The 27,571-nt window shown below is 43.5% G+C and overlaps 1 protein-coding gene, 1 long non-coding RNA gene and 1 pseudogene across 3 annotated transcripts; 1 reads left to right on the top strand and 2 right to left on the bottom strand.

Moving 5' to 3' along the window:
• Positions 1–2,659: 2,659 nt before the first annotated feature.
• On the bottom strand, positions 2,660–12,534 carry LOC134483176 (uncharacterized). 2 transcript variants are annotated; one of them, XR_010060063.1, is made up of 3 exons: positions 10,528–12,534; positions 9,345–9,458; positions 2,660–9,080 (listed from the first exon to the last, which is right to left on the bottom strand). It is a non-coding gene; the product is annotated as an uncharacterized LOC134483176 (long non-coding RNA). The 2 variants fall into 2 exon arrangements; XR_010060062.1 differs by having other exon boundaries at positions 11,605–12,528.
• LOC134483175 (uncharacterized) lies at positions 5,614–10,304 on the top strand. Its single transcript, XM_063278441.1, has 6 exons — positions 5,614–5,770; positions 6,802–6,961; positions 8,142–8,285; positions 8,917–9,083; positions 9,804–9,909; positions 10,027–10,304. Exons 1-5 carry the CDS (start codon positions 5,644–5,646, stop codon positions 9,866–9,868), a joined length of 663 nt encoding a protein of 220 aa, XP_063134511.1. The 5' UTR covers positions 5,614–5,643; the 3' UTR covers positions 9,869–9,909; positions 10,027–10,304.
• An 829-nt stretch (positions 12,535–13,363) lies between the features above and the next one.
• LOC134483174 (zinc finger CCCH-type antiviral protein 1-like) lies at positions 13,364–18,392 on the bottom strand (annotated as a pseudogene).
• Positions 18,393–27,571: the final 9,179 nt, after the last annotated feature.

Raw genomic sequence — 27,571 nt, 5'->3', positions numbered from 1 at the left:
ACAATAAAGATTCATTACAGTAGCAAATTTACAGTTGTGAAGTAGCGACAAAATAAATTTTGTAGTTGGGGTCACCACAGCATGAGGAACTGTTCTAAAGGGTTGAGGCCATAGGAAGGTTGAGAAACACTGCTCTAGGAATTTATGTTTTCTTTCTCTTTCATATTTTTCAGACAGAATCTCAAATTGTAGCCAAGATTGGCTTGGCTTGGAACATGTGTGTAGTTCATGCTGGCATCAGACTTATGGCAATTCTCCTGCTTCAGCCTCCTACTCAGGAGCCTACCAGGGTGAGATCACAACCACGGGTAATGTGATTGCTGTTCTTGGCTGTCAACTTGAGTGTACCTGGAATTAACTAATGCCAAATGGCTTGATGCCCTGTGAGGGGGAGATATCTCTCTCTCTCTCTCTCTCTCTCTCTCTCTCTCTCTCTCTCTCTCTGTCTCTCTCTCTCTTACTCTCTCTCCTTCCTTCTTTCTGTTTTCCTCTCTTCAACCCCCTCCTCTTGGTTCTCCTCCTCTTCTTTGTTTTTTTTTGAGACAGGGTTTCCCTGTGTAGCTCTGGCTGTCCTGGAATTCATTTTGTAGACCAGGCTGGCCTTGAATTCAGAGATCCACCTGCCTCTACCTCCTGGATGCTGAGGCTAAAGGCATAAGCACCATTGTATTTTTTTTCTTAATTAAATTTTCTGAAGCAAGAAGACCTACTTGTAATCCAAATCTTGGAGATCAGAAGATAAATCTTTAATTCAGATCTTTTGAGATGGAAAGGCCCACCTCTAATGTGGACCACACCTTCTTTTTTCTTTTTATTTTTTTCATCTTTATTAACTTGAGTATTTCTTATTTACATTTCGATTGTTATTCCCCTTCCTGATTTCCAGGCCAACATCCCTCAACCCTTTCCCCTCCCCTTCTATTTGTGTGTTCCCCTCCCCATCCTTCCCCCATTAGCGCCCTCCCCCCAACAATCATGTTCACTGGGGGTTCAGTCTTGGCAGGACCAAGGGTTTCCCCTTCCACTGGTGCTCTTACTAGGCTATTCATTGGTACGTATGAACTTGGAGTCCAGGGTCAGTCCATGTATAGTCTTTGGGTAGTGGCTTAGTCCCTGGAAGCTCTGGTTGGTTGGAATTGTTGTTCATATGGGGTCTTAACCCCCTTCAAGCTCTTCCAGTCCTTTCTCTGATTACTTCAACGGGGGCCCGGTTCTCAGATCAGTGGTTTAATGATGGCATTCAGCTACATATTTGCCGTATTCTGGCTGTGTCTCTCAGGAGAGATCTACATCCAGTTCCTGTCGGCTTGCACTTCTTTGCTTCATCCATCTTATCTAATATCTGTATAGGTATGGGCCACATGTGGGGCAGGCTCTGAATGGGTGTTCCTTCTGCCTCTGTTCTAAACTTTGCCTCCCTATTCCCTGCCAAGGGTATTCTTGTTCCCCTTTTAAAGAAGGAGTAAAGCATTCCATTTTGGTCATCCTTCTTGATTTTCATGTGTTCTGTGCATCTGGGGTATTTCAAGCATTTGTGCTAATATCCACTTATCAATGAGTGCATACCATGTGTGCTTTTCTGTGATTGGGTTACCTCACTCAGGATGATATTTTCCAGTTCCATCCATTTGCCTATGAATTTCATAAAGTCATTGTTTTTGATAGCTGAGTAATAGTCCATTGTGTAGATGTACCACATTTTCTGTATCCATTCCTCTGTTGAAGGGCATCTGGGTTCTTTCCAGCTTCTAGCTATTATAAATAAGGCTGCTATGAACATAGTGGAGCATGTGTCTTTGTTATATGTTGGGGCATCTTTTGGTTATATGCCCAAGAGAGGTATAGCTGGATCCTCAGGTAGTTCAATGTCCAATTTTCTGAGGAATCTCCAGACTGATTTCCAGAATGGTTGTACCAGTCTGCAATCCCACCAACAATGGAGGAGTGTTCCTCTTTCTCCACATCCTTGCCAGCATTTGCTGTCACCTTAGTTTTTGATCTTAGCCATTCTGACTGGTGTGAGGTGAAATCTCAGGGTTGTTTTCATTTGCATTTCCTATGTGTCTAAAGATGTTGAACATTTCTTTCGGTGTTTCTCAGCCATTCGGCATTCCTCAGCTGTGAATTCTTTGTTTAGCTCTGAGCCCCATTTTTTAAATAGTGTTATTTGTCTCCGTGAGGTCTAACTTCTTGAGTTCTTTGTATATTTTGGATATAAGCCCTCTATCTGTTGTAGGATTGGTAAAGATCTTTACCCAATCCATTGGTTGTTGTTTAGACCACACCTTCTGCTGGCTCATATCAAGGACATGGAAGAAGGAAGTTTGCTTTATTAATTCGCCTACTTCTTCAGGATTACTGCATATACTGAAGACCAGCTTAAATATCCAGCCTTATGGACAAAACCGTTGGAGTCCAGGGGTTGCCCCATAAACCACACAAACTCTGACCTCACTTAGACAGGGATGGTTTATTGAATGCCCACCCTAAGACTGATCATCAGAGACATAGCTGAGAATTTGTCAGGCTACGACCCTGGACATTTTTCTATGTCAGTTTATAAAGACTAAAACTGTGAGGTCATAGGCAGGTGCTGGAAGGGCTGTCTGGTTGTCAGCCCTGACTCAAGCCATTTTAGACAACAAAGGTTCATACTGACTTTTTATCTGTTTAAAGATTTATTTATTTATATATAAGTACACTGTAGCTGTCTGCAGACACACCAGAAGAGGGCATCAGGTCTCATTACAGATGGTTGTGAGCCACCACGTGGTTGCTGGGATTTGAACTCAGGACCTCCGGAAGAGCAGTCAGTGCTCTTAACCATGGAGCCATCACTGCAGCCCTCATATTGACCTTTAATTTTATTGGTCCTACATGAAGCTTATAATTATGAAATTTAAGATTAAGAAACCTCACAACATAAAGAACTTCCTTCCAGTGGTTCCGGAATGGGTGGGTGGGGGAGCACCCTCGAGGAGGCTGGGGAAGGGGGTGGAATGCAGGGTTATTGTAGGGGAAACTGGAAAGGGGGTTAACATTTGAAATGCAAATAAACAAAATAACCAATAAAAAAAAACATACACAAGTTATGTGATCATTCCTGACCCTGCTCTGAGTTAAATTATTTTCAGACAATCATGACAGACAGACATAGTACAGCAAGAATATGAACTATCTGGCAGGCATGGAACAAAATGGCTACAGCTATGCTAGGGGGATTGGCTTCAACAGGGGCAACTACTGCAATTTGGACCTTCCATTCCTTGTTGAATTAGCTGTACCACAGCCTATACACCATTCTAATAAATTTTCTTTCTCTATATACAGTCATTCTAGGAGGGATGATTGGTTATGCATTGTTAAATGCAATGCTGATCACGAAACCCCATCACTTCCACAGCAATATGTAAGTTACTGAACAACTGAACAAAAATTAAAATTTACTGCATTTATTGCGTGTGTCAGCAGGCATAGGGAACACTTGGCTGCTTACATCTCTTGGTCTCTATAGAGTAGTGGGAGAACTGAGACCCACTGAGGAGGTCTCTTAAGCATAGACCAAACTCCTTGCAGTGACACTGGATTCCAGGCTTGTTGTCCTGTTTAGGCCTCATTGTGGTCTATGTACATACACTCTATGCATTCTCCCCATGCAGGTTCACATGGACTGAATTCAGAAAGGTGGGGATGGCAGAAAGATGCATGGTTAAATAGCCCACCAGGTTCACATTGTATCAGCTTGATTTAATCTAAGGACAAAGAAGTGGAGTTTCTCTGATGGCTTTCTTCTAAACCCTTGAAAGGATCACTGGGGTTTGACCTCAGTACTTCATACTTCTTGCTGGGTCAGCGAAACTCAAGGAAACTTGAGATTGCCATAGGCACAGTATTATGCTAGATATACTGAGTAGGTGATACTAAGATGTTCAGATGGTCATACCCATTTGCATGAGTTCTTAATGTACACCTAAGGTAAGAGAGATCAAGGTCTTCAGAATAGGAAGATCATTTCCAGTTCTTTTCTACAGTTCCAGTCTGAAAGACTGGTAGGGAGAGAATGGTAGATAATCGAGAATTGGTGGATGATGCTTTGAATGCAGGGTGGGTTTCTGTGCTGGTTTAGACAGGGTCTCAAGTATCCCATGTTGCCCTCTTCCTAGCTGGCCAGGTTCACTTTGAGCTCAGATAAACCTGCTTCTACTTTCCAGTAGACAGTCTTACAAGAGTGGCCTCCAGGGACTGTGAGGACAGCATTAGCCTTTGACAGTTGAGGTGTGTAACCCACAACTATAGTTTTGTTATAGCCACTTTGTTCCATGTCTACCAGCTATTTCAGATTGTTGCTGTCTATGCCTGACAATCACGGACACAGAAAAATAACCTGATAGAGAGCAAGGACATGGTGATCACATCCTTTCCTGTTCTGTATGTTCTGGATGAGGCTTGTAAAAATTCCAATATTGCAGAAAGCTTTATATAGGACCCATCACATTAAGCATCACTGTGCACTGTTCTATCTAAAATGGCCTAATCAGAACTGACCACCAGATCACACTTCCTGCAATCCTCATATGAGAAGCTTGAGCTTTTTTTTTTGACTTTTTTCTTTCTTTCTTATTTGTTGCTGTATAAGTTGAGAGGAAGATATTTGGGGCCATGGATCTGCCCCCAAAATCTGGGGTATGGATCTGATCAATCAGTGTTGGTGTGTGCACTCAATACAGTATCCATTTTTTTACTGTGACAGATACTTTTGTGTTTGTGGGGAAGCCCATGACCCAGAGCACAAGTGCTGGGTCCTTGCTCTATCCACGTAGTGATGTGTATAGCCTCGTCCTACACCTTTATCTGCACCCCCTATATCTCTTGACTATTTTATTTTTTTGATAGAAGCTCAGCTTCTGATAGAAGGCCTGTCAGCAGTGCTCCTTTGGCGACATTAGCGCAGAGATGAGAACCCCACAAGCAGCATGAGGTTCCCTTTATTGGTGGCTCCAATATTGCACTTTCCTCTGCCAACTGGTCTCCACACTGTTCCTAGCACCATAAAGACTTCAACTCTTTCAACTAAGGAATTTTCTGGCAATTGTCAATTGCTAAGCACATGACTTCATGAGTGTTCCCCTAACACACACGCATGTTGTAACCTACCATGCAGACTACTTCTTGATGTGATATAAAGCACCTGTACATAATGAGACAGGAGAACTTTTGACTGCATATTCAATCTGGTGTGAAATCTCCGGAAGTTTTAATGGCTAACATTGGTGAATGAGGACAATTTGAGTTAGGATGAGACATTTTGGGGCAAGATATGGAAGGAAACATTCATTTAGATGCATAAGAATTACTAAGGTTTTTATAATCAAGCCTTGAGGAAAATTTGGCTTTGGAAGCAGGAGATGCTCAGTGGCTCTGCCCCAGGAAAGTCTCCTGGAAAGGGCACCTCAGCTTATGCTCAGTACAGGGAGAACATTACCAGGGAGGCAAAGTCTGCTCCCCATGACATCAGCTGTCCCTTCTTGGACATTCTATTGTCTCCTAGAGAGTTCTGGCATCCTCTGTGATGTCACCAGTGTTGTAGTGACGACCAGTGCCCTAGTTTCTCTCAGTCTGAGTCTGGCGGTTACAAGCTAAGACATGTTTTCCCGTCTTCGCAAGCATTTTCGGAGGGGGAATGTCGATTCTGGAGAGACTAAAGTGAAGGAGTCTAGCCTTTCGTCTCAAAGTAATGATGGACAAAGACAGCACTTCTGGGGAATGTTGAGTAAGTTCTGGGCAGTGTATTTTGAGCTTCCTGCCAGGGGGGCTGCAGGCTTAAGCTGACCTTTCTAGCAATGGGCCACAACAACTGGAGCATCTGAAAAGGAATTGAATTTCCATGAATATCACAATTCCTGAAAGTCAGGATTTCAGAACTTTAGTTTCCCCATCCCCACTGGGAGGATATGGTAAGGCCAATGCTATTATTCTGTGAACTTCTGGTCTTTACTTTTACAGTGCATTTGTTATGTTACATTGTATAATAACACCATCAGGAGTCATGGAGGGTCCTCCTTTTCTGTGTTAGACAGGGCAGCAATGTACTTCACTATCATTGCTTCTTTAAATACAGTGGATATCTGACAGTAGGAACAGGGGGAGAATTGTGCTCCAGGCAATAACCTTATGTTCTTAGACCTCCTCTGATTTCTTCTAACTGGCAGGGTCATCGTTAGCTTTATATATTAGAGGTTGTGTGTTACAAACATGTTTCTAAAATACCAAAAGTATTTGGAACATGTGGACCAAGATTCATCCTGTAACCTATTGGAACTTCTCGGGCATTTGGTATTTCAAATAGGGGAACTGATAAGTCTGTTGACCATGTCCTCCATGGAAATGTGTTTTTAATCCAAAGTTGTTGGCCTAGAGTATCAGGGTAGGACATCTGAGTGTCTCCAATCACTCAAGTCTTGTGGGTGGTGAATTTATCATCTGAGTTCGAACCCACAGGGGTGAGGGTCCTGAAACCAAGCTGTACCCTGTTCAGCTGATGATAATCCTGGAGAAGCCATCTCCGTGGTCCATGTAAGCACCTGATGTCCGGAATAGGGAACACCTGGCTGCTTACATCTCTTGGTCTCGATAGAGTAGTGGGAGAACTGAGATCCACTGATGAGGCCTCTTAAGCATAGACCAATCGCCTAGCAGTGACACTGGGTTCCAGGCTTGTTCTCCTGTTTAGGCCTAACTGTGGTCTATGTACACTCTATGCATTCTCCCCATGCAGGTTCACTTGTGTTCTTCTACCTACAGACGCTGGGAGAGAAACATCATCCCCTGGCACTGAACTAAGCGAGAATCAGGCCAAGAAGGAAAAGGAGAAGCTGATTAAAGAGCTGCAGCTCATTACCGAGGAGAGAAATGACCTGAGAGATCGCCTGAGGTTTCTGACAGAGAGATCCATGAAGAACAGGTATGAACTGCTCCAAATGCTCTTGTTTCATTCCTGGGTCTGCAAGGTCACCTTCTTCTTATCCTATTAAGGTTTTGGGTTCTAGAAAGCTGTGCCTCCCTAACCACCCTGTGCTAAACCTCACCTCCCATATAGAGGAGATTCAGAACCTTGACCCTTCCTGAGGAGCAAGATGGAAAATGGACTCATCTGCTTCAATTTATTGAAAAGCAGATCTTGTGGTCTGAATGAAGAATTCGGGGATAAAGTCAGGGAGAGTGAGTGTCTAGTGTGCATTTGCAAAGCCCTTGACAGCTGGTGGCTTTGCAAGATTGTAATTGCAGTGAGTTTATGGTGAGTCTCTGTACTTGCTAGGCAGGGGACTGAGTGCTGGAAGATCCAGGCAGCAGCCTGAGGGGCCTGGTCCCAAACTGTTCATCTCAATGCTTGACTAGAAGGTCTCAGGCTCAGGCCTGTTTGTTATTGTCTGTGTGTCTTGCACTCTGAGACAGCAATGGTGCATGCATTTCTCCTGGTTCTCACAGTGCTCTCTGTTTCCATATTTGTTTTTCTCTTTCTCTGATTCTGTTAACTTTTCTCTTTTTTTTGTGGGTGTGTTTCAGTCTGTGAGTCTGTGTGTGCATACATCCAAATGCATATGCACAACTTTTATATGTTTATATTTCCCTCCACACCTGGAATCTAGGGGTCTATGTCTTAGCCTGAGTATTTACCTGTAACACTTTCATGGTCATGTGAATGCTTTGTTCTGGGAGCCCCACTGTCAACAGCACAGTTCTTTGCCTATGTGGCCACGATTGTCTGTACATTTGTATTCCTTGTGCAGATTATAATTTTGTGTTGATATGTGGTCTCTTGTCAAAACAGGAGAAAAGAAATCACCGGTTTCTGGGTGTGTTGGGGTCGGGGAGCATGGAGAGGTGTGGCCTAGGCTCTTGATAGCTTAACTGGCTTGACTGCAGATTTCCTCTTGATTGAACAAAGGGAGCCAGGGAAGCCTCCATCTAGATGCTGAGATTCTGGTGTCCTGGACGCAGAAAAACACGTTTCTGAAGCTGAAGAATATCCAATATGTACAATTCAGAAGGTGTCCTTCCAGGACTGGGGTAGTACAGGACCCACCCTGAGCTCATATATTCCTAAATGCTGATGTTCATTGTATTCTATCATTTGGGGCCAGGCCACACTTCAGGCCAAATCCATATTATGAAGACCTGGAGAGAATGGAGGAGGCGGTCATGTCAATTCTGCACAACTTAGAGATGGAGAACACTGAGATCCATGAGAACAGCTGTAAGCTGAAGAAGGAGATTACCTTCTCTAGGTAAGTCCTGGTCAGAAAGCCTATCACCTGTGGAATGGCCATTTCTGACTTTCTTTGTTCTGGATTGGACGGTCTTCAGCTCTGGTTCTATCTCTTGTGCTGTTTACACATCAGTGTGCCAGGGTCATTAGGACTCAGTTTTCAGTTCCACAAAAGACTGTTCCTCATCCCAGGATTGTCTAGGCATCTTCAGAAGGCTCTAGATAGAACAGCACTGATTGAAGTCAACAGGTTATTAGGCTGACCTGGACCTATGGTGTCATACCAGGTTTTACAAAACTCAGTGTGTGGACCACATGGTTAGCATGACCTTCTCTTGGTTCTACTGACCTCCTTTGAGGGTGTTTGCCCACTACTAATTGATGTTGCCCCCATGCATTGGGCTTTCATGGATAGTTGTAGATCCATGTTCTTTTTGAGAGATGTGGACACTAATTGGTGCTCGGGCCAAACAAACAATTTATTCTTCCCGGAATTTACTCTTTGTGGTTTGTGCAGCAGCCTTATATGTATCGAAATGAATTCTATTAAGTCTTCATGGGTATCTGGGATCTGGTAGAGTTAGTGGTACTTGGGAGTAGGAATGGGGGAAAGGGCCAGCATGATCTTACTATGCAGACTGTATTTCCAGAAACCTGCTCAGCCAGCTCCTGATGGAGAACACATGTAGGAAGAAGTTGGTCCCACTGAAGCAGGAGAGCAAGGAGGTACATCTTGATTGTGCACTGAACCAGAAATATTTGGTTGACTTCAACAAGAAAGATAAAGACCAGCAACGTCCAGACCGAGCACCATCTGGTAGGGACAAGCAGCTGTGTTAGCTTAACAATATCTGATAAAGTTTGCCAATTTGATACATCTTTGCTCTCTCCTACCACCTTTCTAATTTACACTCACAACCAGCCAACCACCTCATGTAATGGAATTGTTCATTGCTCTGCCTATGCACCAGTATTCTGGGAAGCCAACCACTTTTCAGAAACTGAATTATTTTGCAAGTATATTTGTCTGCTCTTTTTGAAGCTGCAGTATAGAAATGGTGACAGATTAATAACATACCTCATCATTGCATATCCACGTGATAGATTGGATGCTCTGTAGAGTTTTGAACAAGTTCTTGGTTCTTTGACAAATGACACTCTGTGGTCATGTGACTTCTTGTGTGGGAAGCACCTTTGCGGGATAAGAACAAAATGCAAATGTCAAATTAGAACTTGTCATTGGTTTTAACCTTGGTGACATATGGACATCTACTTTCTTCCTGCAACCCAATGAGGTTCCTTCCATTGCCCTGTTCTTGGTTTGCACTGGTATAAGTCTGGGTCCCATATTGGCAGCCCATATTACTTTGAGGCTCTCTGGAGATTTTGCCCTTCCCAAAGAGTAGCAACAATGATATCAGTTAAAAGGTCCATGTTGACTGTCCAATAGAACTGAGATGGTAGAAGGCAGCCTTCCGACAGCTGCCTTGCATTTCACCACCAAATCAGTGTCTGAAAAACTGCCTTCCTCTCCCAGGTCTCAGAAAGTGCAAGAGAGCTGGAATTGGACACACACCAGTAAGAGAGCTTCCTGAAGAATAAGTTGCTTTCTCAGGAGTCCCTGATGACAAACATCCTGAACGGTAACAAATTTTTTGGATGAGTATTCTTCCTCAGAGTTAATTTGTCATTGCTTAGAGACCCTAAATTTATATAACACTAAGCCAGCCTGACTGATTGAGGTCTTACTTTCTTCTCAGAAAACAGCACTTGAGAGACAACTTGGGGGACCTCCTTTCATTATGTGTGCAAGAGGAGAAACAGCAATACATCTGTGCTTCTAAATGTTCGTTAAGATTGTGCTGTTTAGAAATATTTTTGTTATGATTTTAATTGAAATTTTCTTTTTGTTGTTTCATATTTATATGTTCTTGTTACTGTTTTTATGTTTTCAAATATTTTTAAATATTTTAATTTATTTGTTTTAATCCTGTTTTGTTGTAAAAATGAATTCCTTATGAATAAAAATTGAATTCTATCTCTTGACTCTTAAGACCATCATTCTTATTCAAGGGTTCTGTCCCCTCCTGTGGACTTAGACCTGACAGGTGGAGATGGATCTCTGCATGTTCCATGGATCCTGGGCTAATAAGTGAATTCAAAGTCACCAAGGGGTACCCAGTGTGACAGTGTCTTTTGTGTGGAAAATGTGGCTGTTTCTCGGACACACACTTTATGAAGTAATCACTGACATGCTTTACCCAATTGTTAGGGTCCATGTGGTTCTTCTGAGAGAGTAGCAGATGCTCTATCCTGTGAGTCATCACCACAGCTCCTGCAGGTGCTTTTGTCCTTCCACATCATGTACTGTATTAGGTGGACAGGATCACCTCCAATCAAATAGAGAGATCTCAGGAGATGTGTATTCACAGGAAATTTACTGAGCTGTGCATGCTCAATGTGTTAGCTTGCCAGCCATCCCTACAGGGCTCTGGTGTTACCACTCCTCATTGTGGGTCAGGATCATCCTCCAGCACCACTTAGTGTCCATATTAGAGCAGATCTTTCACCTATTATCAATGATGACCATATGTATTCTGCACATCTGACAAAATACAGAATAGAAATTAGCTTCCTGTTGGCCAGATTGGCATAATGAGTTTTTTGATTGTTAGCATGAAAATTATTTTAATCTAGGCAGTTTAGGGAAGAACCTCAAGGACACCCATAGTGAATGCAGCCTGCAGCTGTGAACACAGGTTTCTGTTGGAGAGCAGGCCTGTGCAGGCCCAGAACCTAGGTGGGACAGTTCAAGCTACCCTTTTTCCATGGCCAATCTGGGATCATATTGAGAATGTATTTTTTCCAGGTGACTGATTTCCAATTTATGGAATTGAACTAACTTACTGAGAGTGGAGGTGACTCAGAGAGTTAAAGTACACAAGGACCAATCCAGTATGTCCACAAAAGCTTGCTGTCACCCCAGGGCTTTTAAAAGCTCAGCAGCTAGAGAAGCAATGTAGTATTTGGTTATTCTCATGCTTAGGTCTAGTCATTCATTATAAGCTGACCATGACACAAAAAGAGTCATCTGTGTCACAATAGAAGCTAGTTGTAACTAGATTCACCCCCACACTATCACATCACTACCGTATTTGAGGTTCTCAGTTACTATCTAAGAACCTGGAAGAGGCCTGGGTCTTGGTACACAAACTCATAATTTATGTCTTCATGACACTGTGTGCTTTGTTCTGTTGATGCTACCATTGGCATACAATACCTTGGATACTTTGTGCTGACATCTGTCACATGAGACAATAGTTCATGCCATGCCTAACCTGCATAAACTGTCCTTAGAGTACGGTGTAGTCAGAGGGTCCTTTTTTTTCTCTCTGAATTTTCAAAATATTTCCAGTCTTCAGACAAGTCTTCAGCCATTGTCCAGTGCCTGTCTTGAGATGTCCACCTTTTCAGCTGAGTGTCTTCATCCAGGCTGCTCTGTAATTCTGTAGAAGATTAATAGGGTTCCAGCCCTAGGATTTAATTCAGTGTGATTGTACTTTCCAAACATGCTCAAAGCCCTACATTCCACCATAGCCTGTGTGCTTTAGAGATAGAAAATAAAGAACCACATTGCACTTGAAATTTCTCCTCCAACAAAAGGAGAGCCTGTATAGGGCCTTTAAGTAACTCTAAGTCCCAGCTTCTGCATAACTCCCTTCATCGACTCCATTATTGGTGTATTTTCATTACTGCTCACTTTATTTTTGGTGTGCAAAGAATGTGTACCATGTCAGTAAAGTGTGTGTGTGTGTGTGTGTGAGAGAGAGAGAGAGAGAGAGAGAGTGAGAGAGAGAGAGAGAGAGAGAGTTTGTGTTTGTTTGTGTTTCTGTGCAGGTGTTTGTGTATGTTCATCCATGAACTCACTATCAATTTTCATAAAATGACTTAGAAGACTGTAATGAAAACTGTCGAGGTGCATGCAGACGTGTGTTACTAGTGTCCCACGGCACCTGGCAGGTAACACTGAAATGGTGGTCTACTATAATACAGCCTAAAAACAGGCTGTGGATGGTTTACACAGAGATTGTGACGTCATCACCACTAGAGAGAGCAGCAAAAGCTTCATTTATCACATGCTGCTGTTACCAAGATGAGGCAAAGCCTTATCCTACAGAGAGTCTGGTATGATTTGATGGCAGGAAATAAACTTAGTACTAAAATCATTCAATTACAAACAAAGAGGATAATACAAAGAGTCATAAGATTATTCTCATAAGAAAATAGATAGTATTTAAACGATGCCACTACAAAAATTAAAAAATATATATGAGGGCCACTAGGCTTTAATGCAGCCTTTCTACCAGACGTTTAATGACGACCTAATAACAATAGTGCTTCAATTATTCCTCTGATTTGAAAGAGAAGGAACATTGCCAAACCCCTTCTCTGAGTTTCTCTTTTTACCTAGAATACCTGAGTCTGTTGCTTCTTCCATTGTCACCCCATCAATAGAGCTGCAGGGCGAGTCTGTCCAGCCCCAGAGTCTTTCTGCCAGCTGACAGGGCTGGGTTTTGCTCTGCTTGCCCCTGCTCCTGCCCCCGCCCCTGCTCTTGCCCCTGCCCACACCCCCGCCTCACACCCGCACTCGACATCGCCTCCGACCCATCCCCCCCTCCCAGTCCCACCACCGCCCTCGACTCAGACCCGTCCCAACCCCCGCCCCCAGCCTGCCCTCGCCCCTACCCTGACCCCGCCCCGACCCCCCCCCACCAGTCCTCTCCTTCGCCCCCCCCCGCCTGTGCCCTCACCGCCGCTGCTTGCGTTGCTACCATTCCGTCTTCGACTCCCCTGTCGTCCCCACCGCCACTGCTGCTACCTTCTCCCACTTCTTCAGCCCAAGACTTTTGAGATCCCGGCTTGCAGCGCTCTGCACTAGGAGGCTAATGGAGGTGAGGAGAGCCTAAGGGACAGACCCCAGGCCTGGCCCCAGAGACTTGTGTCTCCCCCCTCCCCCGAAGTGCTTTCCCGCAGTTCTCCATTCTGGGTTCAGTTTGTGGGGACCCCAGCAGGTGGCAGGCTTTGCTGATCCTCAGGTGTTAGTCTGGGACAGTGGTGGGACTTATGGTTGAGGGAAGTCTTTCAGGCAAATGCAGGCTTTTCTCAAACTCTTGGACCATCTGGTGCCCTCCCTGGGGTCACAGGACCTGTGGACATTGGGAAGCCACTTTTCCCTGTCCTGTGTGACTTTCCCTGCAGAGTGAGCTCTCCTGCAGGAGATACTCTCACATGCTTCTTTAAAAGCACCTGCTCCTCAGATCCAGATCAGTTGTGAAAACAGGCTTCTCCCTGTCAGTGTGCCAGCTCCCCCTCCCAGCTCAGAGCTGCCACACCTAAGGAGCCTCCAGCCCCAGTACTGGTTGGGTCTCATGGAGGAGTTAGAGCAAAGTGCCCCTTCTGAGAAGTGACTCAGAACAGGAGGTTCCTACAACCCAATGAGGTCTCTTCCAGTTGCCCTGTTCTTGGTTTGCACTGGTATAATTCTGAGTCCCAGATTGGCAGCCTACATTGCTGTGAGGGTTGCTGGAGATTTTGCCCTGCCCACAGAACAGAAGATTCAGAAGAAAGGCCAGTTTGGCATAATGAATTCTTTTGATAGATGGCAACAAAATTATCTTAATCTAAGCAGTTTAGGGAGGAACCTCAAGAGCATCCATAGTGAATGCAGCCTGCAGCTGTGAACACACGTTTCTTTTGGAGAGCAGGCCTGTGCAAGCCCAGGACCTAGGTGGGACAGTTCAAGCTGCCCTTTTTCCATGGCCAATCTGTGTTTGTATTGAGAAAGTATTTTTTTTCCAGTTGACTGATTTCCAACTTATGGAATGGAACTGACTTACTCAGAGTGGGGTTGACTTAGAGAGTTAAAGTACAGAAGGAATAATCCAGATGTCCACAAAAGCTTGCTGTCACACCAGGGCTTTTAAAAGCTCAGCAGCTAGAGAAGCAATGTAGTATTTGGTTATTCTCATGCTTAGGTCTAGTCATTCATTATAAGCTGACCATGACACAAAAAGAGTCATCTGTGTCACAATAGAAACTAGTTGTAACTAGACTTATACCACATTATCACATTATTACTATATTTGAGGTTCTCAGGTATGATCTTAGAAACTAGAAGAGGCCTGGTTCTTGCTACATATAGTCATATTCTATATCTTCACAGCACTGTGTGATTTGTTCTGTTAATGCTACCATTGGCATACAATACCTAGGATATTTTGTGCTGACATCTGTGACATGAGACAATAGTTCATGTCATCCCTTACCTGAATAAACTGTCCTTAGAGTACAGTGTAGTCGGAGGGGCCTTCTTTTCCTCTGAGATAGCCAAACATTTCCAGTCTTCATACAAGTCTGTCAGCCATTGTCCAGTGCCTGTCTTGAGATGTCCACATTGTCAGCTGAGAGTCTTCATCCAGCCTGCCCTGTAATTCTGTAGAACATTAATAGGGTTCCAGCCCTAGGAATTAATTCAGTGTTCTAGTACTTGCCAAATATGCTCAAAAACTAGTTTCCACCCTAGCTCTGTGTGCTATACAGAAAGAAAATAAAGAACCCCATTGCACTTGAAGTTTAGCCTCCAACAGAAGGAGAGCCTGCACAGGGCCTTTAAATAACTCTAAGCCCCAGCTTCCCCACAACCTCGTCCATCAATTCCTTTATTGGTGTGTTTTCATTAATACTCACTTTCTTCTTTGTGTGGAAAGAATGTGCACCATGTCAGTAAAGTGTGTGTGTGCGTTTGTGTTTGTGCATGTTCATCCATGAACTCACTATAAATTTTCATAAAATCACTCAGAAGTCCCTAGTGAAAACTGTCGAGGTGCAGGCAGACTCATGTTACTACTGTCTCATGGCACCTTGCAGGGAGCACTGAAATCGTGGGCTACTTTAATACAGTCTAAAACGAGGCTGTGCATGGTTTTCAGTGAAATTGTGACGTCGTCCCCACTACAGAGAGCAGCAAAAGCTTCATGTATCACATGCTGCTGTTACCAAGGTGAGGCAAAGCCTCATCCCATAGAGAGTCTGGTAGGATTTGATGGCAGGAAATAAACTCAGAACTAAAATCAATCAATTACAAACAAAGAGAATGATACAAAGAGCCAAGCAAAGCAAGAGCTGGCTTTTTTTTTTTTTTTGAGAAGATCCACAAGACAGACAAACCACAGAGCCTATATCTAAAGTACCAAATCAGAAATGAAAAGGGGGATATAACAAAGGACACTGAGTGAATTCAACAATCATTAGGGCTTACTTCAGAGGCCTTTACTACAGAAAAGTGAAAAATCTATTTGATACTGGTGATTTTTCTAACAGATAACAAATACCAAGTTAAATACAGATCTGGGAAGGTAATGAATAATTCCCATAAGAAAATAGATACAGTCATTAAAGGCTGCCACTCCAAAAATTAAAAATAATAATAATCAGGGCCACATGGCTTTAATGCATCCTTTCTACCAGACTTTTAATGAAGACCCAATAACAATAGTGCTTCAATTATTCCACTGAATTGAAAGAGAAGGAACATTGCCAAACTCCTTCCCTGAGTTTCTCCTTTTACCTAGAATTCCTGAGTCTGTTGCTTCTTCCATTGTCACCCCATCAATAGAACCATTTAAAATGGGATGTAATCGATGTCTGGAGCCTCATTCTTTCCCTTGACCTCCATGCGGTGTCCAGAAGGCATGCCTGTTCTCATGGACATGGACTCATCTCTTTTTGCTGCAGCAAGAAGAAAGCCAGCAGAGGAGGCAGGAGCTTACAAAGAATCAGTAGGATTTCTAGAAAAGAAGCCATCCAGATGTCCATTCTCAGAAAACCTCTGGCTTGCTCTCATGTGACTGGGTCCTCAGACACCAGCAGCCTTAGATGAGACCAAGGAAAGCTGTGCAGAGTCCTGGGTCCCCAGGTTCTTGACCTCCTGAGTGACAGCTATAGACACATCCTCCAGGGAATCCTTACAGCTGGTGACATCTGGACAAAGTGAACCAGATGCCAAAATGAGACATGGGAGAGAAATCCTAGACTGTTTGGAAGGAATCAGTCTCTGCTTTTGCTTTTGTCTCTGTGTGCCCTGCTGCTATGATGTTCATGGGGAGCTCTCATGCCAGTGGGTCTCCTCCTAATGTGTTTGTTGTTGCAGATGTCCTGGATGTTCTGGACCCCATCAGAACTCAGCCCGTGCTCAGTCACGGAGGTCAGCACCTTCCTGTCCAACAGGTCATGAGACCTGAGACAATTGAGGTAACGGCAGTTGGCCTGGGTGAAGTGCTCACAGACTTGGACTCTCTTGCATGGCTGTGGCTTCAAGCAGATCTGTTTGTGGCTGTCTCCTTTGTAGTAACTTTTGCAGGAGAAAAGAATCCCCCTGTACCAGGAAGAAGGCCGGCTCCTCTTGGTTAAGCCCAGAAAGCTCATGATTCTTCAGGACCTGGAAGCTGTGTTCCTAAAACTTGGTGTGGATATTTGCAGAGGTTTCTCTGGGATTTTGCATAATGACTCTGTCCCAGAAGTTTGAGCTTGCAGAGGCTTGGGCAATCTGTAGCATGGTCCCTGGATGCACTTGAGATTGAAGCCACAGGCTTCAGTAGTAGCCGCCACCTACAGCATGATCCCTGCCTGATCTCCAGTCTCCAATAGGAATAAGCAGTCTTGCCCAGCAGCTCATAGAGCTCTGCCTCTGGAGCCTGATCCTACTCTGCAGTTCCTTTAAGGTCATGCATCCCCTGTGGGTCCACAGGATCTTGGTGATGAAACAGTCTGCCCCAGGATCCCCCATGGTGCACTATGGCTGCAGCTGCTCAGGCTTGTGAGCTGGACTCTGCTTTGTGGAGAAAGGAAACTGGAAAAGGGGATAACACATGAAATGGAAATGAAGAAAATAACCAGTAAAAATTAAAAGAATTAAAGTCATCATCTCAGGAGAATGAGTGGGAAGCCAGGTCCTTAAGCAGGCAGGTTCTCCACAACAATGCATGCTGGGTTCAAGACTGGACATGAGGTGCCCTGAGCTTGGGACTGCCAGGCTCCTACTGGGAAGAGAGCTTTCTTCTTCATTTCTGTAAGTCTCTCTAGTTTTCTTTTAAGGCTTTCATCTCATCATTGACTTTCCCAATGACCTTTTATGACAAGCCATTATGGTTAACAAGAATTAAGTAAAGGCTCATTGAGCTGGTGGTAGTTGGAGGTCTGGGGGAAGCCCTGGACAGAGAGATCTTGCCTACCAGGGGTGGGATGTGCATGGTGGGAGGGACTAGTGGAGTGTCATTGGCCTCAGTATGCACAGGCTTGGGGCTGGTGCCTGGCTGCCTGGTGTGCCTCTGTGGCTACTTGGCCTGGGTCCCACCGCAGATGCCCATGGTGGTTGCTGGCCAGTTGTGCTTGCTCTACCTGTCCTCGGGGCTTCTGGCGGGGCTGACCACAGCCTTGAACATGGACAACCGTGGACAAAGTGGGCCAGAAATCGGAGGATCATGGGAGCATCTTCAACTTCCCCCTCCCCAAGCACTGGCAGTTGCAGCTGGAGGACAAGCCACTGTGAGTTTCCCCACTCCAGGCAGGTGTTCTGCACCACCAGGAGAGCAAGGGCAAGCACTGCTGCCACCAGTCCCACATGCGCAAGGCCTATTTGCTGACTGGCAGGGCTTCACTTTGCTCTGCCTGGCTCTGCTTTGCCTTGCTCTGCCCTGTGGGCTCTCACTTCTTTGGCCAAAGACTGTTGAGATCCCGGCTTGCCTCACCTTTCTTTTTTTTTTTTTTTTTTTTTTTTTTTATTAACTTGAGTATTTCTTTTTTTTTTTTTTCTGATCAAAGGTGATTTATTCATTCTTTTTTTTTTTTTATTAACTTGAGTATTTCTTATATACATTTCGAGTGTTATTCCCTTTCCCGGTTTCCGGGCAAACATCCCCCTTCCCCCTCCCCTTCCTTATGGGTGTTCCCCTCCCAACCCTCCCCCCATTGCCGCCCTCCCCCCATAGACTAGTTCACTGGGGGTTCAGTCTTAGCAGGACCCAGGGCTTCCCCTTCCACTGGTGCTCTTACTAGGATATTCATTGCTACCTATGGGGTCAGAGTCCAGGGTCAGTCCATGTATAGTCTTTAGGTAGTGGCTTAGTCCCTGGAAGCTCTGGTTGCTTGGCATTGTTGTACTTTTGGGGTCTCGAGCCCCTTCAAGCTCTTCCAGTCCTTTCTCTGATTCCTTCAATAGGGGACCTATTCTCAGTTCAGTGGTTTGCTGCTGGCATTCGCCTCTATATTTGCTGTATTCTGGCTGTGTCTCTCAGGAGCGATCTACATCCGGCTCCTGTCGGTCTGCACTTCTTTGCTTCATCCATCTTGTCTAATTGGGTGGCTGTATATGTATGGGCCACATGTGGGGCAGGCTCTGAATGGGTGTTCCTTCAGACTCTGTTTTAATCTTTGCCTCTCCCTTCCCTGCCAAGGGTATTCTTTTTCCTCATTTAAAGAAGGAGTGAAGCATTCACATTTTGATCATCCGTCTTGAGTTTCGTTTGTTCTAGGGATCTAGGGTAATTCAAGCATTTGGGCTAATAGCCACTTATCAATGAGTGCATACCATGTATGTCTTTCTGTGATTGGGTTAGCTCACTCAGGATGATATTTTCCAGTTCCAACCATTTGCCTACGAATTTCATAAACTCGCTGTTTTTGATAGCTGAGTAATATTCCATTGTGTAGATGTACCACATTTTCTGTATCCATTCCTCTGTTGAAGGGCATCTGGGTTCTTTCCATTTTCTGGCTATTATAAATAAGGCTGCGATGAACATAGTGTAGCACGTGTCTCTTTTATATGTTGAGGCATCTTTTGGGTATATGCCCAAGAGAGGTATAGCTGGATCCTCAGGCAGTTCAATGTCCAATTTTCTGAGGAACCTCCAGACTGATTTCCAGAATGGTTTTACCAGTCTGCAATCCCACCAACAATGGAGGAGTGTTCCTCTTTCTCCACATCCTCGCCAGCATCTGCTGTCACCTGAGTTTTTGATCTTAGCCAATCGCACTGGTGTGAGGTGAAATCTCAGGGTTGTTTTGATTGGCATTTCCCTTATGACTAAAGATGTTGAACATTTCTTTAGGTGTTTCTCAGCCATTCGGCATTCCTCAGCTGTGAATTCTTTGTTTAGCTCTGAACCCCATTTTTTAATAGGGTTATTTGTTTCCCTGCGGTCTAACTTCTTGAGTTCTTTGTATATTTTGGATATAAGGCCTCTATCTGTTGTAGGATTGGTAAAGATCTTTTCCCAATCTGTTGGTTGCCATTTTGTCCTAACCACAGTGTCCTTTGCCTTACAGAAGCTTTGCAGTTTTATGAGATCCCATTTGTCGATTCTTGATCTTAGAGCATGAGCCATTGGTGTTTTGTTCAGGAAATTTTTTCCAGTGCCCATGTGTTCCAGATGCTTCCCTAGTTTTTCTTCTATTAGTTTGAGTGTGTCTGGTTTGATGTGGAGGTCCTTGATCCACTTGGACTTAAGCTTTGTACAGGGTGATAAGCATGGATCGATCTGCATTCTTCTACATGTTGCCCTCCAGTTGAACCAGCACCATTTGCTGAAAATGCTATCTTTTTTCCATTGGATGGTTTTGGCTCCTTTGTCAAAAATCAAGTGACCATAGGTGTGTGGGTTCATTTCTGGGTCTTCAATTCTATTCCGTTGGTCTATCTGTCTGTCTCTGTACCAATACCATGCAGTTTTTATCACTATTGCTCTGTAATACTGCTTGAGTTCAGGGATAGTGATTCCCCCTGAAGTTCTTTTATTGTTGAGGATAGCTTTAGCTATCCTGGGTTTTTTGTTATTCCAGATGAATTTGCAAATTGTTCTGTCTAACTCTTTGAAGAATTGGATTGGTATTTTGATGGGGATTGCATTGAATCTGTAGATAGCTTTTGGTAAAATGGCCATTTTTACTATATTAATCCTGCCAATCCATGAGCATGGGAGATCTTTCCATCTTCTGAGGTCTTCTTCAATTTCTTTCCTCAGTGTCTTGAAGTTCTTATTGTACAGATCTTTTACTTGCTTGGTTTAAGTCACACCGAGGTACTTTATATTATTTGGGTCTATTATGAAGGGTGTCGTTTCCCTAATTTCTTTCTCGGCTTGTTTCTCTTTTGTATAGAGGAAGGCAACTGATTTATTTGAGTTAATTTTATACCCAGCCACTTTGCTGAAGTTGTTTATCAGCTTTAGTAGTTCTCTGGTGGAACTTTTGGGATCACGTAAATATACTATCATGTCATCTGCAAATAGTGATATTTTGACCTCTTCTTTTCCGATCTGTATCCCTTTGATCTCCTTTTGTTGTCTGATTGCTCTGGCTAGAACTTCAAGAACTATATTGAATAAGTAGGGAGAGAGTGGGCAGCCTTGTCTAGTACCTGATTTTAGTGGGATTGCTTCAAGTTTCTCTCCATTTAGTTTAATGTTAGCAACTGGTTTGCTGTATATGGCTTTTACTATGTTTCGGTATGGGCCTTGAATTCCTATTCTTTCCAGGACTTTTATCATGAAGGGGTGTTGAATTTTGTCAAATGCTTTCTCAGCATCTAATGAAATGATCATGTGGTTCTGTTCTTTCAGTTTGTTTATATGATGGATCACGTTGATGGTTTTCCGTATATTAAACCATCCCTGCATGCCTGGGATGAAGCCTACTTGATCATGGTGGATGATTGTTTTGATGTGCTCTTGGATTCCGTTTGCCAGAATTTTGTTGAGTATTTTTGCGTCGATATTCATAAAGGAAATTGGTCTGAAGTTCTCTTTCTTTGTTGTGTCTTTGTGTGGTTTAGGTATAAGAGTAATTGTGGCTTCATAGAAGGAATTCGGTAGGGCTCCATCTGTTTCAATTTTGTGGAATAGTTTGGATAATATTGGTATGAGGTCTTCTATGAAGGTTTGATAGAATTCTGCACTAAACCCGTCTGGACCTGGGCTCTTTTTGGTTGGGAGACCTTTAATGACTGCTTCTATTTCCTTAGGAGTTATGGGGTTCTTTAACTGGTTTATCTGTTCCTGATTTAACCTCGATACCTGGTATCTGTCTAGGAAATTGTCCATTTCCTGAAGATTTTCAAATTTTGTTGAATATAGGTTTTTATAGTAAGATCTGATGATTTTTTGAATTTCCTCCGAATCTGTAGTTATGTCTCCCTTTTCATTTCTGATTTTGTTAATTTGGACACACTCTTTGTGTCCTCTCATTAGTCTGGCTAAGGGTTTATCTATCTTGTTGATTTTCTCAAAGAACCAACTTTTGGTTCTGTTGATTCTTTCTATGGTCCTTTTTGTTTCTACTTGGTTGATTTCAGCTCTGAGTTTGATTATTTCATGCCTTCTACTCCTCCTGGGTGTATTTGCTTCTTTTTGTTCTAGAGCTTTTAGGTGTGCTGTCAAGCTGCTGACATATGCTCTTTCCTGTTTCTTTCTGCAGGCACTCAGCGCTATGAGTTTTCCTCTTAGCACAGCTTTCATTGTGTCCCATAAGTTTGAGTATGTTGTATCTTCATTTTCATTAAATTCTAAAAAGTTTTTAATTTCTTTCTTTATTTCTTCCTTGACCAGGTTATCATTGAGTAGAGCATTGTTCAATTTCCACGTATATGTGGGCATTCTTCCCTTATTGTTATTGAAGACCAGTTTTAGGCCGTGGTGGTCCGATAGCACGCATGGGATTATTTCTATCTTTCTGTACCTGTTGAGGCCCGTTTTTTGACCAATTATATGGTCAATTTTGGAGAAAGTACCATGAGGAGCTGAGAAGAAGGTATATCCTTTTGCTTTAGGATAGAATGTTCTATAAATATCCGTTAAGTCCATTTGGCTCATGACTTCTCTTAGTCTGTCGACATCACTGTTTAATTTCTGTTTCCATGATCTGTCCATTGATGAGAGTGGGGTGTTGAAATCTCCCACTATTATTGTGTGAGGTGCAATGTGTGTTTTGAGCTTTACCTTTCAATAGGCACCTCTGTGAAGTGAGGAGAACCAAAGGGACAGAAGGCTGACCTGGCCCTGGAGACTTGCGTCTCCCCCTCCACCAAAGTGCTTTCCTCAGTTCTCCACTCCGGTTTTAGTTTGCAGGGATCCCAGCAGGTGGCAGGCTTCGCTGAGCCTCCCCTGTGAGAAGGGGACAGTGGTGGGACTTATGGTTGTGGGAAGTCTTTCAGGGAGATGCAGGCTTTCTCAAACTCTCCGACCATCCATCCAGTGCCCTCCCTGGTTCCCATTCCCTGTGTTTGTTGCGAAGTCACTTTTCGCTGTCCTGTGTGACTTTCCCTGCAGACTGGGCTCTCCTGCAGGAGATACTCTCACATGCTTCTTTAAAAGCCCCTGTTCCTCAGATTTAGATCAGCTGTGAAAACAGGCTTCTCCATGCCAGGGTGAGAGCTACCCCTCCCAGCTCAGAGCTGCAACACCATAGGATCCTCAGGCCCCAGTGCTGGGTGGGTCCCATGGAAGAGTTAGAGGAAAGCTTCCCTTCTGAGAAGTGACTTAACACAGAAGGTTCACAAGTGACAGTCAACCCCCAAGTATTTCTTCCAGGAGAAAGCACTCAGCTCTCCCCTTTAAACAGTTTAGGCTCCCACATGGCCCAGTTTTGTGATTGGGGAAGATTTTCTGGAGCTTAGTTGGCCAGTCAAAGTGGGGCTACATTCTTTTTTTTTTTTTTTTCTTTATTAACTTGAGTATTTCTTATTTACATTTCGATTGTATTCTCTTTCCCGGTTTCCCTGGCCAACATCCTCCTAACCCCCCCTCTTCTATATGGCTGTCCCCCTCCCCATCCTCCCACCATTACCACCCTCCCCCCAACAATCACGTTCACTGGGGGTTCAGTCTTGGCAGGACCAAGGGCTTCCCCTTCCACTGGTGCTCTGACTAGGCTATTCATTGCTACGTATGCAGTTGGAGCCCAGGGTCAGTCTTTGGGTAGTGGCTTAGTCCCTGGAAGCTCTGGTTGGTTGGAATTGTTTTTCATATGCGGTCTTAACCCCCTTGAGCTCTTTCAGTCCTTTCTAAGATTCCTTCAACGGGGGTCCTATTCTCAGTTCAGTGGTTTGCTGCTGGCATTCGCCTCTGTATTTGCTGTATTCTGGCTGTGTCTCTCAGGAGCGATCTACATCCGGCTCCTGTCAGCCTGCACTTCTTTGCTTCATCCATCTTATCTAATTGGGTGGCTGTATATGTATGGGCCACATGTGGAGCAGGCTCTGAATGGGTGTTCCTTCTGCCTCTGTTTTAATCTTTGCCTCTCTATTCCCTGCCAAGGGTATTCTTGTTCCTCTTTTAAAGAAGGAGTGAAGCATTTGCTTTTTGGTCATCCTTCTTGATTTTCATGTGTTCTGTGCATCTAGGGTAATTCAAGCATTTGGGCTAATAGCCACTTATCAATGAATGCATACCATGTGTGTTTTTCTGTGATTGGGTTACCTCACTCTGGATGATATTTTCCAGTTCCATCCATTTGCCTATGAATTTCATAAAATCATTGTTTTTGATAGCCGAGTAATATTCCATTGTGTAGATGTACCACATTTTCTGTATCCATTCCTCTGTTGGGTTCTTTCCAGCTTCTGGCTATTATAAGTAAGGCTGCTATGAACATAGTGGAGCATTTGTCTTTGTTATATGTTGGGGCATCTTTTGGGTATATGCCCAAGAGAGGTATAGCTCAGTCCTCAGGTAGTTCAATATCCAATTTTCTGAGAAACCTCCAACTGATTTCCAGAATGGTTGTACCAGTCTGCCTCCCACCAACATTGGAGGAGTGTTCCTCTTTCTCCACATCCTGGCCAGCATTTGCTGTCACCTGAGTTCTTGATCTTAGCCATTCTCACTGGTGTGCGGTGAAATCTCAGGGTTGTTTTGATTTGCATTTCCCTTATGACTAAAGATGTTGAACATTTCTTTTGGTGTTTCTCAGCCATTCGGCATTCCTCAGCTGTGAATTCTTTGTTTACCTCTGAACTCCATTTTTTAATAGGGTTATTTGACTCCCTGCGGTCTAACTTCTTGAGTTCTTTGTATATTTTGGATATAAGCCCTCTATCTGTTGTAGAATTGGTAAAGATCTTTTCCCAATCTGTTGGTGGGGCTACATTCTTAATCCATACTCATTCACACAACAGAACATCTTCCTCCCCACCCACGAGGCCTTGACTTGAACCCAGGTCCTTCCAGGATCAACAGACCTGAGAGAACAGATTGCAGCACAAGAGAGAAAAGAAGCCAGAATAGTTTAAACTGGAGAAAACCCCCATATAGGCCGTTTACCAACTTTAGGGGTTTGCATATTGTGGACTTCAGAATCTTACGGTCAGATTTTTCTGATTACACCTTATAGGTGAAGCTGAAGTCTACTGAGGGTGGGATCATCCCAGGCAGGGAGGGGATCTGACTCTGCAGGCCTGGCCACCCTCTGCATTCTCCCAAAAATAATTTTTAGTCAGCTGTAAATCTGAAGTGAAATTTGTTTTTTGTCAACTCAAACGGTTGACATTTCAAGTCTCACACACCATGTGAGAGACACACATTTATCCACAGGGGATTTGAACTTACTTCTATAGAAATGACTGTGGGCCAACAGAGGGAAAGCATTCTTGCCTTTAGCATTCTGTCTGTATCAGAGACTACATGGACTGGCTTCCTGGACAGACATGTCCAAGCAGACAGACATTGTAATGAGGGAAAACTTAGGCAAGAAATGACCTGGGGACAGTGATTTCAGATTGTGCCTTTAGCCAGGAATCTCTGTTGTCATTAAGGCAAGCAGTCTTGGGCTTGCCAAAACTTGTCAGTATTTCAGGGCTCTTACAACTGCTCCAGGTACTTCTGAGGTGAAAGCCTTTCATTAAAAAAAAAGTCTATAGAGCAATATTTCTCCACCTGTGGGTGGCAACTGCTTCACAGAGATTGCATATCAGATACCTTGTACATTATGACTCATAAGAGTAGCAATATTATTTATGAAGTAGCAATGAAATAATTTTATGGAGGGGATCATCACAGTATGAAGAGCTGTATTAAAGGGTTGCAGCAGTAGGACTGTTGAGAACCACTGCCATAGAAGCTGACAGATGGGAGCAGACTCCTCAGCTGAGTAGAGACCCACGACAAGGGATACTGTGTCCCACCCTAGAACCCAGAGATAGAATCTATCCCAGGAGTCTGTGGGTCACCTTGTCTTAAATTCTCCCAGGGTCAAGAATAGCATTGATCATCTCAGCAGAGTCAGCTTGCACAGCCACATCAGGCCCATGGCTTCCCTTTACAGAGAAGGATGTGGGTCTGAGTGACAGTCAGTGAGACTGAGGGGACCCTGATACTCATTTGCTTTGAGCTGTGGTTTCTTCACCTGTAAAATGGACGTGTTTCTGCTGAATTGGGTTGTTGTGGAGATTAACAGAACATACAACCTGCTCAGCGTCTGCCTGGCATGGACCCTGCTGGTTAAATGGAAGCTGTCGATGATGACGAAATTAAAAGTAGAATTTCTAGCCAGATAGTGTTAGTTGTGGGGCGCCATACAAGTGTTCTAAGCATTTTCTGATTCTAAGACCGCCTCACCTTACAACCTAAGGCTCTTGATTTAAATTTTAAAAAAAGAATAAATATAAAATACCAATATGAAAAAATCATAATCAGAAATGAGCTAATTCCTGCGAAGTCATTTAGCTTTACATTTTCTGCTTCTATTTCCAAGGCATCTAGAGTAGCACTATCCGAGATCCTAAAGCCTTCTATTATGGTGCTACCCATTCATTCCTCTCTCCTTGAGGACTTCTCAGGTGACTTACCAGAATCAGATGGCTTTTAAGATTGTTCCCATCAGGTGCGATCTCTTTGTCCATGGGCCTTGCCCAAAGCTGCAGGGCCAACCTGTTGTTTTACAATCCAAAATTCCAGACATTAATTTTACCAATGAAGTTTCAGGAGTCAGATGCTGAAGTCAAGTAAAGCTCCCAACTGTCTTTCCTGATTCACTGACCTCCCAGAAGAAGAGCAGTCCTGTTCCCTCTGAACACTTTCTTAAAAATCCTTTAACTCAAAAACTTTCCATTGGTTTAGTTATCTAGATTTCCTTTCACGTTGTGTCTTGATCTGCTGGACCTAAGTGCACTTTTTACCTTTGCCATAAATGTGTGTGGTAGGTGAGCCATACCGTAATTAAGTCCATGTTTACATGAATAAACAACTCTTGCTTTAAATGTCTGTGCCATGGCCCTGCTATACCACACACTACTTTTTCAGTAAATAATACATTCTTGGAGATCACAGTGTGATCAAATATTTTGTAACATGACTTAGTAACGTTCCCTCGATTTTATAAATCAATTTCTTTGACGAGGATTCTGGGTGTTGTCTGTCAGGTCTGAGTGCATCATCTTGGGAATCCCAAGGAACATCAAACTTGGGCTTTTGAAACTGTTGCATATGGCCAACCCGGAGCAAAAACCACCCAGGAATCTACTGATACTTGACACACATTAATTCACCTGCCTTTTTCATATAGTTTATGGCAAGAGGTCACCATTCTTGACCTTGTTTCATTATAAAACGTGGTGCTAAGTGTAACAGTTGGGGTCAAGGAGATCACCCCACGAATCACAAAATACCCATCTCAGATAACCATGTATGGTTTATTGAATACAAAACATCCATGAATTTCAGGACAGAATTAAAAGTCCAAACCTAAGGATAATAGAATAGAAGAGAATTTAGATTTCCAGTTCACAGGTCCAGTAAGCATATTCAGTAAATCATAGCAGAAAACATCCATAAGGTAAAGGAAGAAAAGGCCATGAAGGTACAACAAGCCTACAGAACGCCAATTTAATCATACCAGAAACAATTCCTCCATTAACATAATAATTAAAACACTGAATGCACAGATCAAAGAAAGATCATTAAAAGGGGTAAGGTACAAATAACCAGTAACAAATAAGTTCAGACTCATCTAAATTACACAAGACTTCTCAACAGAGACTCCAAAAGCCAGAAAATCTTGGGCAGATGTAATGCGGACCAAGGATCCTATACCCAGCATAATTCTCAATCACCATAAATGGAGAAACCAAAATATTTCATGACAAAACCAAATTTAAACAATATTTTTCTCTAAGAAAGCACAACAGAGGATTGTAGTAGGGAAACTCCAAGACAATGAGCTAAACTATACCCAAGAAAAACCAAGAAATAAATCATC

This window comes from Rattus norvegicus, chromosome 19, assembly GCF_036323735.1.
Source record: "Rattus norvegicus strain BN/NHsdMcwi chromosome 19, GRCr8, whole genome shotgun sequence".
NCBI classification, from domain to species: domain Eukaryota; kingdom Metazoa; phylum Chordata; class Mammalia; order Rodentia; family Muridae; genus Rattus; species Rattus norvegicus.
The sequence above is the reverse complement of the archived record's forward strand: the minus strand, read 5'-3'. Positions and strand labels throughout refer to the sequence as shown.